General features: G+C 44.1%; 1 protein-coding gene across 7 annotated transcripts in view; it reads left to right on the forward strand.

The window, feature by feature from the left end:
* Positions 1-1,727: 1,727 nt before the first annotated feature.
* Positions 1,728-20,144, forward strand: part of LOC311038090 (uncharacterized protein) — a 71,383-nt gene continuing 52,966 nt past the window's right edge. For 6 of the 7 annotated variants that reach the window (XM_084047424.1, XM_084047425.1, XM_084047427.1 and 3 more), the window contains exons 1-4: positions 1,728-1,779; positions 8,022-8,087; positions 8,525-8,648; positions 9,741-9,797. In XM_084047424.1, coding sequence (XP_083903550.1) covers positions 9,775-9,797 — 23 coding nt within the window. In that variant the 5' untranslated portion in view covers positions 1,728-1,779; positions 8,022-8,087; positions 8,525-8,648; positions 9,741-9,774. The remainder of the gene's footprint in view (positions 1,780-8,021; positions 8,088-8,524; positions 8,649-9,740; positions 9,798-20,144) is intronic. The other variant, XM_084047429.1, reaches the window with a different exon arrangement.

Below are 20,144 nucleotides of genomic sequence, written 5' to 3' on the forward strand. Positions count from 1 at the left end.
ACACCAGACTTTTCAAAGTGAGCGTATGCGTTGTGCGTACCGTTTGTTTAGATTCAATTGATTATCAATGACACCGGCTACACCAGGCGCGCGGATACGCGCATCCCCCATACGCAGACTTTTAAAATAGGACTGGATCTAAAAGTGAGCGTGTGTGCGTCAAAAACTCTGCTGTGTTTCGTGTGTGTGTGTGTTTGCGACGACGGGGGGGACGGGGGGAGGAGTAGCATCGTGCCTCCGTGGTGTGTGCGTGTGGCTGGGGGGGAGATGATCGCCCGTGTGTGTTCGGGCGACGGGCCGCATGGATGTACCGTGGTGTGTGTGTGTGTGTGTGTGTGTGTGTGTGTGTGTGTGTGTGTGGGTGTCTCTGTGTTTGTGCGCGCTCGCGACGGCCGACGGCTCCGCCTGTTATATGCGCGGGTGTGTTCTGTGCCTCCACGACGGGATGTGCACCCGTGTGTGTGTACACACGACTGACTACACCAGTGGTTCTCAAACTTTTTCATGTCAAGGACCCCCAAATTGACACTTATTAGCCCGCGGACCCCCATTTGAAAAGATAAGCCAGGGACCCCAATAAGAGAAGGTTTATACGGCTTTCTAGCAGTGATTCTCAACCATTTTAATGTCAAGTACCCCCAGTTTGACATGTATTAGGCTACGGACCCCCATTTAATGGCATTTATACCTGGGGCCCGAATTTATATTATAAAATCAATGTTAATTTAACTCTGAGAGTGTTGTACACTCTCAGAGTTACAGAACCATAAGGGTGCATTTGGTTCCTATCCATCATTTAGCTGGGGACCCCCTGGAACTGCCTCAAGTACCCCTGGGGGTCCCCGTACCCCACTTTGAGAACCAATGGACTACACAGTACAAACTCACTTTCGATCCCTGATAAACTCTCTGTTCTCAGCGCAAAAGCCAAACTGCACACTTTGGGTGCTCATATTCCCCAACGGGTATGGTCTAGTTTAAATAATATAATCACTACAAACAGCAGTGTTGGGAAGTAATGAGAGCAAACATATTTATTTATTTAATTATTTTTGTAATTATTATTTACTATTATTATTTACTATTCTAAAAAAATCAGAGGCAGATAATTATTGTTAAATTGACCAATTATATACATATATATATATATATATATATATATATATATATATATATATATATATATATATATATATATATATATATATATATATATATATATATATATATCAGTCATTTAAAAATAGAAATCATCAATATAAATCCTCTAGATAAATATATGCAAAAAACTGACTGTGACTGTTTTTGTGGCCTGTGGACTTTCCTCCAACAGTTTGATTATTCCTCTGTCAAACAAGTTCAGACAGTCCTGCCTGGCAGTGTGTGTGTGTGTGTGTGTGTGTGTGTGTGTGTGTGTGTGTGTGTGTGTGTGTGTGTGTGTGTGTGTGTGTGTGTGTGTGTGTGTGTGTGTGTGTGTGTGTGTGTGTGTGTGTGTGTGTGTGTGTGTGTGTGTAAAGCGCGTTCTAGAGAACGTGTTCAGCGGAAACTACAGTGTCTCTCTCTCTCTCTCTCTCTCTCTCTCTCTCTCTCTCTCTCTGCCAGAGGGGAGGGGGAGTGGTGTAGGAAAATACTCAGGTGTTTGTGTGGGAGGAGGGGAGTGGCTTAATAATGACATCATGCAGGTGTGTATCAGGGAGCGGTTTATGAAGTAACACAGTTTGTTCAGACTCCATTTTGTCACAACAACACAGAACTACAGCAGTGACTCCATTACGTAGGGTAGGTTTTAAAATGTTTAATAATTACATAATGATCCTCAGAGCTCTATAGCTTTATAGTTCTATAGCTCTAATAGTTCTTACATTGTCCGGTATGTCATTGAGCTTAAAGCTGTAAATGTTCACATTGAAGGATAAAAGTGTTGCTTTGTTTACTTTGTGATGAGACAAGGAAGCTTTGAAGTATTTAAGCTTTGAAGCTTTGGATGTTATGTTGTGTAGTAGCAGATCTACAAGCTCTCAGTGAGCTTCTAGATCTGTTATATTCCAGGCTCAACACCGTTGTATGAAGGAGCATAAATTGGACATGGCTGACTGGCTGGCTGGCTGGCTGGCTGGCTGACTATGTGGAGTGGCGTGTGTGTGTGTGTGTGTGTGTGTGTGTGTGTGTGTGTGTGTGTGTGTGTGTGTGTGTGTGTGTGTGTGTGTGTGTGTGTGTGTGTGTGTGTGTGTGTGTGTGTGTGTGTGTGTGTGTGTGTGTGTGTGTGTGTGTGTGTGTGTGTGTGTGTGTGTGTGTGTGTGTGTGGTTGTAAAGTTTGTAAAGTAGGTTTGGCAGGGGGCCAATTAATTCCTAAGGCATTAGATGATGGAGCAGAACATTTAATCAGCTCTATGTGTGTCAAATATGAACTGCAAACAAGCTGTTTTTACATTATGTTACAAATACATTTACAGTGTAGCAGATCTACAAGCTCACAGTGAGCTTTTAGATCTGCTATATTAGGCTCAACACTGTTGTATGAAGAAAGGAGCATGCATTGAACAATACTGGTCTGTCTGTCTGTCTGCCTGCCTGCCTGCCTGTCTGTCTGTCTATCTGTCTGGGGAGCTAAACATGTTGCACAAAATCATAACTTGCTTTCATCCACTCAATTTGATATAATTCCCACTTTTCATAGATTTAGTTTTTTCTGTTTCAAAATGGCAAATCTACAAGGTCACAATGGGGCACTATGCAACACATTATGACCGTCACCGTGTGTAGATCTGCTTTTATATTTGTCGTATTAGAAGTATATAAGTTGTATACAAGTATAAGGTCAGCAGCCCACAGGACAGAACCGGCCCACATCAATACTATCTGGCCCGGCAGATTATTTTGAAAATGTGGGTGGTGTAGTGTGAAATGTTGTTAACTGCTGTCTTTAGTTTCTGTTATTGTAGTCATATGAGACAATTTGTAAAATTAAAAAACTAATGATGATATTAATTCTATATTTCTGTCCTTCTGTCCTTCTGGCTGGCTGACTGACTGACTGGCTGGCTGATTTGATGTTACATCACTTTTTAACTTTTTCAAAAATGGCAAAACTATCAGATCTACAAGGTCACATCATGTCACTATGCAATACATTAATACCATGTCGATCTGCTAATTATTGTTTTAGCTACAGTATGTGTCGTACTAGAGGTATAGGTAGCACTTTATAATAACTATACACTAGATAAGCATTAGTAAATACTTCATTCATCAAGGTTAGTCTGTCTGTCTGTCTGTCTCTGCGTTTCTACATGTCACAATGTGACCCGTTGTGAACTTGTAGATCTGCTATTTTCTCTCATTGTTTGAGATACATGGAGATCAGAGGTTTGTGTCTGACAGCAGCGCTATGCAACTTAGAGCAGGTGGAGTCTGGTTGCAACAGGTCCTAGTGCCCCCCTTCCTCCATGCTGTAACAGTGTGGTAGTGCAACAGGTCCTAGTGCCCCTCCTCCGTCCATGCTGTAACAGAGTGGTAGTGCAACAGGTCCTAGTGCCCCCCTCCCTCTATGCTGTAACAGAGTGGTAGTGCAACAGGTCCTAGTGCCCCTCCCCATGCTGTAACAGTGTGATAGAGCAACAGGTCCTAGTGCCCCCTCCCTCCATGCTGTAACAGAGTGGTAGTGCAACAGGTCCTAGTGCCCCTCCCCGTGCTGTAACAGAGTGGTAGTGCAACAGGTCCTAGTGCCCCCTCCCTCCATGCTGTAACAGAGTGGTAGTGCAACAGGTCCTAGTGCCCCTCCCCATGCTGTAACAGAGTGGTAGTGCAACAGGTCCTAGTGCCCCTCCCCATGCTGTAACAGAGTGGTAGTGCAACAGGTCCTAGTGCCCCTCCCCGTGCTGTAACAGAGTGGTAGTGCAACAGGTCCTAGTGCCCCCCTCCCTCCATGCTGTAACAGAGTGGTAGTGCAACAGGTGCTAGTGCCCCTCCTCATGCTGTAACAGTGTGACAGAGCAACAGGTCCTAGTGCCCCTCCTCATGCTGTAACAGTGTGGTAGAGCATCAGGTCCTAGTGCCCCTCCTCATGCTGTAACAGAGTGGTAGTGCAACAGGTCCTAGTGCCCCTCCTCCCTCCATGCTGTAACAGAGTGGTAGTGCAACAGGTCCTATTGCCCCTCCTCCCCCATGCTAGCATGAGGGAGGGGAGGTGCACTAGGACATGTTGCTCTACCACTCTGTTACATGTAACAGTGTGGTAGATTAACAGGTCCTAGTGCCCCTATGCAACTTAGAGCAGGTGGAGTCTGGTGGCAACAGGTCCTAGTGCCCCCCTCCCTCCATGCTGTAACAGTGTGGTAGAGCAACAGGTCCTAGTGCCCCCCTCCCTCCATGCTGTAACAGAGTGGTAGAGCAACAGGTCCTACTGCCCCTCCTCCCCATACTAGCATGGGGGAGGGAAGGGGCACTAGGACCTGTTGCTCTACCACTCTGTTACATGTAACAGTGTGGTAGAGCAACAGGTCCTAGTGCCCCTTCCCTCCCCATTCTGTAACAGAGTGGTAGAACTGATTTCATAGCTGTGGACACACACACACACACACGCACACGCACACGCACGCACACACACACACACACACACACACACACACACACACACACACACACACACACACACACACACACACACACACACACACGTGTGCACGCACACACACACACACACACACACACACACACACACACACACACACACACACACACACACACACACACACACACACACACACACACAGGATGGATGTAGGATGGTTCTACCTGCAGTTCTAGTCTTAATATTGCTGTGTGTGTGTGTGTGTGTGTGTGTGTGTGTGTGTGTGTGTGTGTGTGTGTGTGTGTGTGTGTGTGTGTGTGTGTGTGTGTGTGTGTGTGTGTGTGTGTGTGTGTGTGCGTGCGTGCGTGCGTGCGTGCGTGCGTGCGTGCGTGCGTGCGTGCGTGCGTGCGTGCGTGTGCAATGTGAGATTTTATTGTGTTGTTGTTTTAAAGCCAACCATGTGAATACATTACAGAATGAGGCGTTAATGTTTATTATACAACAGGTAGTTCCCACCAAGCAATCTGATTGGTTGAAATAGCTTTCTAGCCGTGCTTCAAACCAGCATCATAGCACGGGCCGAATCACATTAATAAATCACTCCGCAGTGCAGTCCAGTCCGCACCTGATTAGACCATTATATGGCACAGCTGTGCTGTGAAGTCACTCTGTCCCACGGTAGGAAAACAAACAGACAGTAGCCTGACCCACCGTCGCCACCGGAGAACAAACAGCTATGCAAAATGGACTATGTTGTTAATTTGGTGGCATTTACGGTTGATCAATGGTTAGAAGGTTATAAATATCCTCCTGTGTAAAGTAAAATGACTCCCATTTCGTTAACAGTCCAGTAGGCTATATGCTCCGTCGTACGACCGTGTCACGCGGCCAAAATAGCCGATCTACAAGTTCACAACGCGTCGCCATCGCGACGCGTTGTCAGCTTGTAGATCAGTTATTTTGGCCGCGTGACACGGTCGTACGACGGAGCATATAGCCTACTGGAATTCATTCCACTGCGCAAGCATTGATAGCTCAGCTGTGTTGATGAGACAGTGCCTCAAACTCAAAGCACTGCTACAGGGACTATTTAATGTCTCTCAGTCAAAAACTCTTCTCTTTACAGGGAAACGGACAATAGCGAAACATTTTTATTATTAATTGCCCCACAATATGAATACATTTGGATGTGTTTTGTTGGTAACTGTTGTATAATCGCAATATTACACTCGAGGGTGTGCTTTACCTTACATTATTGGCACTTCAGTGATGCTGGCGGAACTCGGCTGGCGCCTCGTTCCTGACCGCATCACTGTCGTGCCAATAATGACGGTAAAGCACACCCTCTCGTGTAATATTGCTTAAATGAAACATCTTGTAGCCTTTAGACCCTCAAGGCTTAAACCCTCAATACGCTGTCAACCTCACCAAGTCTCTGTACATGTTCTGCTCTTTTTCCCTTTATGCCAAACCTCTCTGCTGAAAAGAGCAGATCTACAACCTCACAACACGTGTGAGCTTCTAGATCTGCTCTTTCTAATGTTCCACTCAGAATAGGTGTAGAAAATCCTCTCACTCTCTTGCTGGGAGTGGGTGGAGTTGGACCCTGTGGTTCTAATCATTTCAATTAGTGGTGGGCGGAGTCAGGTTTTAGCCTAATTTGGCACACCTGAGGTAGGTCTATATAGGCCCAGGTAGTGTCAGACCAAACATTTGTCACCAGGGGAAGAGGTGCTGCTGGCTTGTGCTCCTATGTTGTATGTCCACTTGATGCATTATAAGTAAGTTCTGTTTGTTTCCTGTTTATTAGTACATATATTCCTTTTGATTATTAGTATGTTTTCTTCCTGTTTATTAGTACATATGTTCCTTTTGATTATGTGTTTGCTCGTTTCCTGTTTATTAGTACATATGTTCCTTTTGATTATTTGCTTGTTTCCTGTTTATTAGTACATAATGTAACTTTTGCTTATTTGTTTATTTGACATTTATGCCTTAGTTTTTATCACTTGTTAAGTTACCTTGCCTAAGTGTGTTGTGTACTTTGTTTGATTGGTTCCCCTTGTTTGTTCTATTATAGTTTAAAATCATCATCGTCATCACCTCATCAGCATATGTGTTGTACACAGAACTGGCAATAAAACCATTTTCAACTCTCAATCCTGGTCTGGTCCAACTGCTCTTGCCGGCATACTGGTGTCGGGGTATATAATTTAGCCAGGCAGTGAACTCTCTACCAAGACATTTTACAATAGGGATGCTGGGGTTCAAATGGTTAATATAAAATAAAAAAAGGTTCTATCACACAAAGATATGGTGGACCCCCTTGTAGTACCTCTAGGGATCCTTGACCCCCATGTAGTGACTCTGAGGACCCTCTGGGGGTCCCTGACCCCCTGTTGAAGACCCCTGATTTAAACCCTGTAGTTGTATGTGAAATAACAAAAAAGAAAATAGCAGATCTACAAGCTCACAATGCATCACATTGTGAGCTTGTAGCACTGCTATTATAACGTGTCCAGAACAGGGAGGTTCATGTGGTTTAGAGACCAGAGAAATATTATGATAAAAATGGCAGATCTACAAGTTGTGAGCTTGTAGATCTGCTATTGTCAGTGTGTGACACAGTCGTGCAGTGTGTGCCATTTCACACGCTTTTTCCCGCCTCACAGCAAAAAAAGCAATTTAATACATGAAAAGCAACCGGGTGGAAAACGGAACGCCTGTCCTAAAACACACCGGCCCAAATTTTTCACGGACCGTGGCCGTCGGATTAGACCAGGGGTGAGGGTGTTTTAGAAAGACAGTTGAACCGTTGTCCTAAAACACCCTCGCATTGACGAGAAACGCAGCCCCAAAGCACACTCGCCCCCATTTCTTTCGCCGACCGAGCCCGCCGGATATACCCGGGGCGAGCGTGTTTTGGGACGAGGCATTCTTGTATTCCATCACACCCACCAGCCAACATGTGATTTCATTCACTGGCTTGTTTACAAGTCGAATTTGGGGAAAGAAAAATAATCAGGAGCTCAAAAACATAATGAGAGGATACAAGAGCTACCTGTGCAATAGCTGCAAAGTGTGCAGATTTAAGCAAGTATTTTAAAACAGTGAAAGCTACCGAGGAAAAAGAAACAGAAAGTGTTTAGACGACTCAAACTAGTGACCACCACGGGAGTCGCTAGTTTGAGTCGTCCAAAGTTTGACCAAAACCGAAGGTGTTGAAGAGGAGGACACAGAGAATGTTGCTGCGGTCATGCATGTGATGACACTAAAGTCTCACTCCTAGATTTTACTGAAACTCAGCCCTGAAAACATTTTCCTTCCATATTGTCTCCTGCTTTCTACTTCTAACCCCTCCCCCTTCTGTCTGTCTGTCCGTCTCTCTCTCTCTCTCTCTCTCTCTCTCTCTCTCTCTCTCTCTCTCTCTCTCTCTCTCTCTCTCTCATAGAGGGAAGTGGATTAGGAAAACAAAACAACAGCAGAACAGTGACTCCATTATGAGACGACATAATTGGTAAGTTTAGATACTTTCCTTCGTTTCAGTGGTGGAGAAAGTACTCAAATGTTTTACTTAAGGGAAAAATAATCAGGAGCTCAAAAACATAATGAGAGGATACAAGAGCTACCTGTGCAATAGCTGCAAAGTGTGCAGATTTAAGCAAGTATTTTAAAACAGTGAAAGCTACCGAGGAAAAAGAAACAGAAAGTGTTTAGACGACTCAAACTAGTGACCACGGGAGTCGCTAGTTTGAGTCGTCCAAAGTTTGACCAAAACCAAAGGTATTGAAGAGGAGGACACAGAGAATGTTGCGGTCATGCATGTGATGACACTAAAGTCTCACTCCTAGATTTTACTGTAACTTGGCAGCCCTGAAAACATTTTCCTTCCATATTGTCTCCTGCTTCTAACCCCTCCCCTGTCTGTCTGTCTGTCTGTCTGTCTGTCCAAAGTTTGACCAAAACCGAAGGTATTGAAGAGGAGGACACAGAGAATGTTCACGGTCATCAGAGATCAAAGGATTTAGCTGCTGCCATTCTGATAATGTCAGAAGCAACCAGACAACACTACGACCAGGTAGGGTCCAAGTTAGCCCTGGTCCAGAGCGTTAGTGAGTTAGAGAGAACTCACTAACGCTCTGGACCAGGGCTAGGTCCAAGTGTTTCCAAATAGACTGCAGTCACAGAACTCTATCCATTAATCAGGGGTCTTCAACCTTTTCAGGCCAAGGACCCCCTAGCTGAGAGAGAGATGAAGCAGGGACCTCCTCTATATTGTATAAAATTGTGTTTCAGACTCAACTTTTTTTGTTTACTTGGTCTGCTCTTTTTTTCCCCTCTACACCAAACACCTCTTTGCCAAAAAATAGCCGATCTACAAGCTCACAACGCCTCGCAGCGCGAGGCGTTGTGAGCTTGTAGATCTGCTATTTTTGGCTAAAGTTCTCCTCAGAATAGGGATGCTTAGCTAGGGTTCAAGTGGTTAAGGTAAAAAGAAAACATCATATCACACAAAGATTTGGCGGACCCCCTGTAGTAACTCTGAGGACCCCCTGTTGAAGACCCCTGCATCAGATCCAAAGTAGACTAGGTTTTTTGCAACAAAAAGACCATGTATTATGCAAGTACATAATGAAGTTGACCAAAGTTTCTCAGCTGCATTATATTTGTTACTAGTGTCTATATGTCCTCTGAAACAAAGGGGTTTATAGTGAGAACTTACTTAAGCTGCTTTATAAATAAAGCACTTTGAAACTGAAGATGATGGCCAATGTTGATTATAATTGATAACAATATATATATATATATATATATATTTCAAAAATTAAATAAGACCCTCCCCCCTGCAACGTTTCCTTTTTGCCACACACTTCTGGGAGTAAATTCTTTTGTACCGAATTAACCAAATTAAAGTAATAAAAAACGTAAATAAAAGGGGAATAACCGCGAAAAACCGAGCGCTCGTGCATGTGATGAAACTAAAGTCTCACTCCTAGATTTTACTGAAACTTGGCAGCCCTGAAAACATTTTCCTTCCATATTGTCTCCTGCTTTCTACTTCTAACCCCTCGTCTGTCTGTCTGTCTGTCTGTCTGTCTGTCTGTGTGTCTCTCTCTCTCTCTCTCTCTCTCTCTCTCTCTCTCTCTCTCTCTCTCTCTCTCTGGTTTAGGAAAACAAAACAACAGCAGAACAGTGACTCCATTATGAGACGACATAATTATGTACGGTAAGTTTAGATACTTTCCTTCGTTTCAGTGGTGGAGAAAGTACTCAAATGTTTTACTTAAAGGGACATTTCGCCGATTTTGCAACCAGATCTTATTTTAATGAAGTTTAGGACTCAAGAAACAAGATCCTATTTTTTTTGTTGTGTATAATCTGTGTTTTTAGATATTTAGTAATCTTCCATTATTTCGAAGGTATGGTCTCATTCCTTTCCGCACTACATGTTGTCTCGACGGCGAACAGCCTTCTACCAGGCTGTTGAAGGCAGAAGGGGGCGGGGCTGGCGGGCTAAGTTAGTGCAGTGAGTGGCAGTTGGGGCAAACGCAGTCCCCACAACATCATTTACGATTCTGTGCCTATCGGTACATAACTCGGACGGCGCTTAGTCGACTAGCAGACCATCGGCCGGTCGTCGCGGCACTCGCGCCTGGAGGCGTTCGGGCGCGACTCCTCGGCCTCAAGGTCTGCTGAGTCTGCGCGCCTCCGTCATGGTCCAAAACTATACTTTATCGGCGAAAAAAATGGTCTGTGGTTGTTTGAAAAAGTATTGTCCCAAGCGGGAGTCGAACCTAGACTCCCAGAGGTAGGGGATCAGTAGTCCAATGATTAGCGAGGTGCGCCACTGAGGCCGTTGCTGAGATTGGGTATTCGGGCTGGATTACAATGTGACGTCCTAACTCTTCTATTGTAGAGCAAATAAGTCCCCGCCTTCTCCCCTTCGGGGCGAGGCTTCTGCCTTCAACAGCCTGGTAGAAGGCTGCTCGCGTCTCGACGCGTCTCAGTCAGACCAGCTCCAAAGACAGCCCCAAGGGGTGTACCCAAGATTCGGTCCAACCTTGAACCGTCTTGGACTCCACCCCATAGAGTTGAGGCAGCGGCGGCTGCTGCTCAGCCGCGCAGCCAGTGGGCAGCTGTTGAAAGGCTAGGATCAAAATACCAAGGATTCGACAGTAATCAGTGGTGAGCTGTGGATTTTTGAACTAAGGGTACTGTATTTTATGACGTCACGCGCGCGCACGTGCGCGCACATAGTCACTCAGCTCAGTGCTTGTTGAAATACTGTATTCAACATGTGATTATTAATGTAATCATATGTATTATTATTTTGTTGTATTGTTGCATTGTTAATTTGTTGTTTTTATTTTTGTTTCAAATCAATTATTGTATTTTCCTTTTAATTTTATATAAAAGCCCTTTACATAGACTCACCCACACATAAGTAGGCCTACTTAAAATAATCAGACAACTTGTCTTTGTCTTGTCTCAGAGAACTGGGTCTGCTAAGCGATCCCCTTCACACCTTGCAGTGCAGAGATGTTGTCTATCATTGTGAGAGGAATGTAACACATTCAATTCAAGTCCGTGTCTTTTCTCGAGTAGCCTAATGTTATGCAAAGCAGCCAGGTAGACGCTATTGAGAACGGCTCGCCACTGACGGCGCGAACCTTGAGAGGCTATTGTTTTTAAACTTTAAGGCGTTAAAGACCGCCGCTGACGGTGCGTGCACGCGCGCCCCCAGCTCCCACAGTGTCAGAACTAAGGGTACGCCGTACCCCCCCGTACCCCCTACAGCTCAACCCTGACAGTAATGTCGCTACTATGCTACACGGAAGTAGAGCGGCATAAAGATACCAAGGATTTGTCAGTGATGTGACATCACTAACGAATCCTTGGACATGAAGGATGAGATGGACGCTTTTGACTTCCAGTGTTAAGATAACTAGGCCAAGAGCACTTTAAACCTAGACATGGGATATTATATATTTGAAAATTGCCGATCTACAAGCTCACAGCAAGTTGCGATGTTACCCATTGTGAGCTTGTAGATCTGCTAGTTTCCAAAAAATCATGTGGGGAAAAAAGTGCAAAATGTGTTATATATTTTAATCGTTTTAACAACACATATTTGGTTGGGGCCCCCTGCCTGGAAAAAAAACGTCCTCATAGAGGCACCAGACTCATATCCACGCAGTGATATAGTCATAGTATAGCTACGCAAGGCTAGAAGATCACACCCACAGGCAGCCTCCACTCCCCCACAAGGAGGGGCAGTGCACCAAAGCATTATGGTCATTGTAGTATTGCAGCAGTGCAGTCAAACCCTAGTCAAACACACAGATTTCATTATTTTTCTGGCCATAGGGTGCACATTTTAAATTGTTCTACTGTTATCTACTACAAATACTATCAACATTGAGTGATTGCAGTTTCTTCCAGGGGTGAAATGCTCCTTTAAGTATAAGTATCAATAGTGCAATGTAGAAATACTCGGTTACGAGTAAAAGTCCGGAATTCAACATTTACTTGAGTAAAAGTACAAAAGTATTGGTATCAAAAATATTTCAAATGTATACAAATATTTTGAAAATAGCAGATCTACAAGCTCACATTGTGAGCTTGTAGATCTGCTATTTTCAAATGGCTAAAATGTATATAGGGGCTGAAGTGGTTAAAAAATCGACATAGTAACTAAGCTTTCGACATAGTAACTAAGCTAAAGTATAAACACAGCGAAGTATAAATCACCAGACGAGCTGTTGTGTGTTCGAGACGAGGAAGCTTTGAAGTATTTAAGCTTTGGATGTTTTGGAGGCTCTGTTGTTGAAATGTTATGTTGTTGTTGTGTTGATGTTGATGTTGATGTTGTGTATTAGTAGCAGATCTACAAGCTCACATTGTGAGCTTGTAGATCTGTTATATTCTAGGCTCAACACCGTCGTATGAAGGGACATACAGCTGTAAAAGTGTTGGTTCGTGTTGTTGTGGTTAGCCTAGCTAGCCGTTAGCTCACACTGCATTGACAGGATAGAGGAGGGGAGCAGATCTACAAGCTCACAACATGTCACGGTGTATCACGTGGAGAGCTTGTAGAGCGGCAACTATAGAAATATAAAGGTAGACGCCTCCTTCGGCTCTGAGGCATTGGTATCTCGGGCGCCATTTTAGAGTAGGAAAGCTTCCGCGTGTGTCACAGAAGGGGGCGTTCGGTAGGCCAATCAGAGGCAGATGGGGGCGGGTCTTTTCGTAAGAGGCAGCCGTCTAAAATGGCGGGCGCGATACCAGTTGCTCCAACGAACTGCAGAGGCCAATGAGGTATCTAGGTTTCTATATCTATGGCAACACCGGCCCACAGCCAAGTATGAGGTTCAAGGTTCAACTTGATTAATTATTGATGAATCATCTGTGTTGATGACGCTAACACAGGGAGAGGAGTTAAGGTGGCAGACAGCCATGTACCCAGCTTGTGTGTGTGCGTGTGTGGTCCTTTGGTATCATTTCCTCTTCTTAAAGTTTCAACACAACTGAAGACGAGACAAAGTTCCTTTAATGAATGACAGTATGATGTGTTCTCTCATGACACTGTGTGTGGTGAAGGGGTTAAAGGGAATATTTCACTTAAAAAAAAATGTAGGTCATTTTATCGTCTACTCAGGCTTTTGTGAGCCCCCCAGACAGTTTTTAAGTTGCTTGATTCAGTATTTAGATATTTGATATTTATTTTATCAGACACGTCCCCTTCCTATACAAACCCATTGGAACTTCAAACTCAGTTGTTGATAAAATGAATATCAAATATCTAAATACGGAATCAAGCTACTTAAAAACTGTCTGGGGGCTCACAAAAGCCTGAGCAGACAATAAAATGACCCCAAACATTTTTTTAAAGTGAAATATCCCTTTAATATGTTTAATAATTACATAATAAGTCTTTATTTAATGAGCCTCAGAGACAGTAGAACCTCCCACTAATATATTTATATATTGTCTTTTGGTTGGACAAAGAAAGCAGAGATCAATGACATGCAGCCTCTCACTGGTTGGTCCAACGGAGCCCCTAGGGGGTCCTCAGAGATACTGCAGGGGGGATTGATTGGAACTGTATTCTTTTATTTTTACATTAAACAACTTGAACCCTCGCATCCCTACTCCTTGGGGAACATTGGCTGAAAATAGCCGATCTACAAGCTCACAACGCATCACAGACGCATTGAGAGCTTGTAGATCGGCTATTCTCGGAGAAGAGTTTTGGTGTAGAGGGGAAAGACCAAGTACAGAGTGAAATGTGAAGTTTACAAAGTATTGTACCGTTTCGCTCACTGAGCAGGAATTGAACCCCGGTCTCTCGGCAGAGCGGCAGTTAACAAGCAACGCCAAGAGAGCTGGCTCACTTTGAGGAGCAAGTCACGGCCGAGTATTTTGCTGGGTCGCCACAGTGTTGAGGGTTTAAGTGGTTGAAAATACACATTAACATGAATCCAATGTGTAGTGGGGGTCCCTGCTTCATCTCTCTCTCACCTAAGGGGTCCTTGACCTGAAAAACTCACTCACTCACTCACTCGCAGGCAGGCAGGCACAGACAGGCAGACAGACAGACAGACAGACAGACTTAAGACAGACTCACAGACATACTCACAGACAGACAGACTCACAGACATACTCACAGATAGACTGACAGACAGACATACTCACAGACAGACTGACAGACAGACTCATAGGGTCCAAAACGGCAGGTCGTTAGGCTCATAGCATAATTGCCTAAGTCCTATTTTTAAGGTTTTCAGGAAAGAAGAAACTAAAAATCACTCTCTGCCTATAAGTCATCTAGGTGACTTAGGCAATCATGAGTAAAAAACTAATTTAGCCATAGTCGTGTTTATCTGCCTTTATATATTTCTGCCTAGCTCTACTCGTCCTGCCTTATTGCCTATGTTCTCATTAGAATGCTTGTTACATTCAAAAATAATTTCTGCCTAAGTCATTTTGTAATGTAACAAGCATTCTGATAGGCTGAGGGCACAGGCAATAAGGCCCAATGAATCAGCAGCAGTGTTAGGAGAGTTAAGGCCTTTGCAGACAGGGTGTGATTGGTCAATCAGCTTTTACCGCATGCGAAAAGACGCACAAATCGAACTGGGTTCGATTGGAAAAAAAAATGCACCGCTGCAGCCACTTGCCGCACGGCAAATTCGGAGCCGTTGTGCATGAGGTCATAGAGAACCATGTGTTCTTTAAAAAAAATATTGTCCGTTTTTTCCGTGCGAAAAATCGCACCCTGTCTGCAAAGGCCTTTAGGCAGAAATTACAATTTGACCAAACAATGACTTTATTATGCTGTTGTGTGTTTGAGCAAAAGTCTTGTTTTAGTTTTAAAGTCAAAAAGTGAATTAAATGTAAAATCATAATCTAATATACAGTCATTAGCATAATTATGTATGGGTTGTGAGTTCATGTTGTGAGCCAATCAGAGATGGTTCATTCAAATTTTCTCTCTCTCTCTCTCTCTCTCTCTCTCACTCTGCCTGGGGAGTGCACGTGCTGTCATTAAAGCAGTGTATGCCCACTGTTACAGCATATGGGGGGAGTGGCACTAGGACCTGTTGCAACAAGACTTCACCTGCTTGACGTTTGTTGTTATAACAAGCTATGAATACCTAATAAATACCTGTCCATGTGCAGTTGTAATTATACAGACAGACAGACAGATATATTAGAGAGACAGGCAGACAGACAGACAGACAGACAGTGGTAAAACCAACGTGTAAAGTGGTAAAACCAACATGATAATGACTTTAAGGACAGCAGTGGTTCAGGAGGTAGAGCGGACATCTTGAAACCACAAGGTTCATGGCTCAAATCCCGGCTCCCCCCTAGCTGTGTCCTTGAGCAAGACTCAAGACTGAGCAAGACTGACAGTGACTTGTAGATCTTCTCATGTTGTCAGTTCAGTGACTTGTAGATCTGCTCATGCTGTCAGTTCAGTTACAGCTTCAGTGTGTGGTCGGCCTGTTGTCATGGAACATGCGGTTGTGGTGGAGGAGGGTTACTTCCTGATTATTCAGAAAAACAACTGGAAACTGTCTCTGATTCGTGATAAAGAGTTACAACTACTGTTGTATCAACTGCCTGCCTGCCTGCCTGTCTGCCTGCCTGCCTGTCTGTCTGTCTGTCTGTCTGTCTGTCTGTCTGTCAGACAGAACAGTAGGTTCTTTTCTACGGTTGCTCCTACAACACAGCTACTGTCAAGCGTACCTTTAAAAATCACACCCAGTGTGAAGTGGGCGGTGTGGTCGTCACAGTGGTAATCAAGCTCACTTCAAAGAAAAAGTTTTTTTTTTAAAGTGCATAGTCCTATTTATAGGTTATTCATTTCATCATGTGTCTCGCTAGCCAATCACAATGCTGAATCGAGTCAGCCAATAGAGTCAGCCAATCACAGTACAGCTAGGGGTGTACTAATGTAGAGGGGTGTGCTATTATGATCACAGCCCGTCCAGCACGTCCTGCAAAGATAAGTATTCAGACCCTTGGCTGTGACACCTGTATATCTGCACCGCTCGGTGCTCAAAAACAACAGTGGGCATCACAGTGATGGAAGCTCAAAGTATAAAGTTTCACTTAAAAAAAATGTTTTTTTTGTTTTTTTTTTAAGTGAATGGTGCTATTTATGGGTTCTTAATTTCATCATGCGTCTCGCTAGCCAATCACAGTACGTCACAGCCAATCAGCCAATCACAGTACAGCGAAAGACACATTTTCGCGACGGAAGAAAAACGGATGAGTCCCAAACCCACTTATAGGGGCGGCTACACCGCCCAAAAACAAGGTCGGCTTTGGGAAGGTCCAAAGTCTGTGCATGCTGTAGCGAGGTTATTCATGCTCAGCTGCATTTCTAGCTGGTTGGAAGCATTCAATGCGCAGTCGTCCGCAAAGAGGAAGTCGCAAACAGTGGTCATCTGCACTTTGCCTGAAGTCTTCGCAGATTGAACAGCTTGCCATCGGTGCGGTAGCGCAGGTCGATCCCCATGTCCCTAGACCGGAAGGCATCTGTCAGCATGGCTGAGAACATCATGCTGAAGAGAATGGGTGCCAGAACAGAGTAATCAAACATATTACAGACAGACTATAGTATAGAGTCTGTCTCTCTGTCTGTCTGTCTGTCACTTTTCTGACCGTAATCACTTTTAATTTAGTTTTAATTTAGCTTGTATTTAGTTCTCATCAGTGAAAAAAGGTAGTTGATGTGTCTAGTGGGCCCAGAGGCCTAGCGGGCCCAGGAGACTAGGCCCAGGAGACTAGTGGGCCCAGAGGCCTAGTGGGCCCAGGAGCCTAGTGGGCCCAGGGGCCTAGCGGGTCCAGGAGACTAGGCCCAGGAGACTAGTGGGCCCAGAGGCCTAGTGGGCCCAGGAGCCTAGTGGGCCCAGGGGCCTAGCGGGTCCAGGAGACTAGGCCCAGGAGACTAGTGGGCCCAGGAGCCTAGTTTCCCCCCCAGCTCTGCCCAGGGGTGAGAACCACCGCTATACACCCATACAAGGACAATACGCAAACCTTTAACTAGTATGATTACTAGATTAACATAATATATATTTATTGCATACAAAGTGTAACAGAAGGGCTTAACAAGGGGGTAGAGCTTGCTTAAGCACGTCAGAGCTACCTTCCCTTTGGATCTGGTGCTATTTTAACAGCATTTCTCAGTAATATGGCAATGGATTAATTAAGGACATGTGTCATATTTCGCTCAAATAACGTTATAAAGGCATTTCATTCATCGGCCATCGCATAAAACCACAACCACACACGGCCACCTCCTATAAATGCAGTTTGATCAACACACTCACATTCTCACAACAGGTGGCATTGAAATGTGACCCGAGACACATTAGAAACATGGTGAAACTCATCCGTTACGTAAACGTGTTTCTTCAGGTTGGACGCCGAGTTGTTGAAAGCAGAGATGTGGTTTGTCTATGCTTTTTTGTCTGTGTGCGGGTTTTTCACCCCTGCATATTCAAACATGGAGTTCAGAAAAGGCCATTGGTGTTCGGGTAGTTTCTCAGCCTCATGCAGCTGCTCATCATCATCAGAGTCGGAGACGGAGTTAACGCTCTCGTCTTCTCCTACTGCCGCCGTCTTGTTTAGAGTTGATAAACAACACAACGTGAGTAACCGGCGTTATCCTTATATGGATGCTGGGCGGGCCTGGCTGACGTATTTCCGCTTTTACGTAGATCCCAGACTCACATAGACTCACATACAGAATCACAGACTCAAAGACTCACAGACTCACATACAGTAGACTCACAGACTCACATAGACTCACAGACTCACATAGACTGACATAGTAGACTCATAGACTCACATAGACTCACAGACAGAATCAGAGACTCACATAGACTCACAGATAGAATCAGAGACTCACAGACAGAATCACAGACTCACATAGACTCACAGACTCACATAGACTCACAGACAGAATCACCGACTCACACAGACTCACAGAGACTCACAGACTCACATAGACTCACAGACAGAATCACCGACTCAGTATGTAAGTATGTGCATCCTCCTATACAATATACACACTATACAATATACACACTATTACACTACAGTATACAATATACACAATACTATAACATGACACAGTGGATTTTTGATTGATGATTGATTGAAATTTTTATTAGGCAAAATAATGTAAAACAACATTTATTTTTTTGTTTTATGGGTGGGTGGTACCAGATTGTTGTTTACGCTCCCTCTAGTTTCGTGACTGTGGGTGTCACTAACTTTTTCGAGGTATTTATACAGATATGCGGGTATAGGGGGCATTTCGGGCAAATCTGCATTTACAATTTTGAAGACCAGATTATTTTTTGAAGACCAGATTATTTTTCATTATATGACATATCGTTCAAGAGTTATCTAGGCCTCAATATAAAGCAGCCTGTTATAGCGCCATCATGAGGCTTATTTGAATAATTCAAATAATAACTAGAAAATGTGCTCCTCGGAGCACAAGTCTCCGCCAGCAAATATTGGAATTTATTCCAAGATTGGAACTTTGATGATAGGTGTTGCGCCTTTGCTTCTTCATCAGTTTGCAGACAATGATTAGCTTCTTCAGTTTGCATAATAAGAGTTAGTTGCACTGTGTCATCAACTGTGACTGGAAAGTACTGTTCTTGATTAATCCTGTCTAAGCTATTTATATTACGTATTGTGATGACACCAGTGTGTCTACATAATGTATTGCTCCGCCATTTCTCAGCCATTTCGTGATTATTCCTGTCTTACCCTTTCAAAGTGACGCATCTATTTATAGGCCGCTATACGTCATGCGTCTCACTAGCCAATCAGAGCACACTCTTTCAACGTATTGTCACGTGTCACGTGAGGCTTGACCAATGTTAGCTTGGCCGAGGGGAGGGGGGGGGGGCGGAAAGTGAAAACATAGTCTCCTGGCGGAGACAATTAAATAAAAGATCTTCCTTGGCCTACTGGGAGTATGTGTTCAAAGTTTCACGCCGATCAGTCCAGCAATGTCCGAGATTAGCTACTTACAGTTAGACTCACAAATTGACTCACAGACAGAATCACAGACTCAAAGACTCACATAGACTCACAGACTCACATAGACCCACATACTCACATAGTAGACTCACAGACTCACATTGACTCACAGACTCATAGACTCACAGACAGAATCACATAGACACACATAGACTCACAGACAGAATCACAGACTCACAGACAGAATCACAGACTCACATAGACTCACATACTCACATGCTCACAGCCTGCTACATGAACAGTAGGTGGTCATAGACTCACATTGACTCACATAGACTCACAGACTCACAGACAGACTCACATAGACTCACAGACAGAATCACAGACTCACAGACAGAATCACAGACTCACATAGACTCACATACTCACATGCTCACAGACAGAATCATAGACTCACAGAGAGAATCACAGACTCACAGAGTCACATAGACTCACAGACTCATAGACTCACAGACAGAATCACATAGACACACATAGACTCACAGACAGAATCACAGACTCACAGACAGAATCACAGACTCACATAGACTCACATACTCACATGCTCACAGCCTGCTACATGAACAGTAGGTGGTCATAGACTCACATTGACTCACATAGACTCACAGACTCACAGACAGACTCACATAGACTCACAGACTCACATAGACTCACAGACAGACTCACATTGACTCACATTGACTCACAGACAGGATCACAGACTCACATAGACTCAGACAGGATCACAGACTCACATAGACTCACAGACAGGATCACAGACTCACAGACTCACATAGACTCACAGACAGGATCACAGACTCACATAGACTCACAGACAGACTCACATAGACTCACAGACAGGATCACAGACTCACATAGACTCACACACAGACTCACATAAACTCCTACATACTCACATAGACTCACAGACTCACATAGACTCACAGACTCACATAGACTCACAGACAGACTCACATAAACTCACATAGACTCACAGACTCATAGACTCACAGACAGA

This window comes from Gymnoscopelus microlampas (assembly GCF_963454915.1).
Source record: "Gymnoscopelus microlampas genome assembly, chromosome: 21".
NCBI lineage: Eukaryota > Metazoa > Chordata > Actinopteri > Myctophiformes > Myctophidae > Gymnoscopelus > Gymnoscopelus microlampas.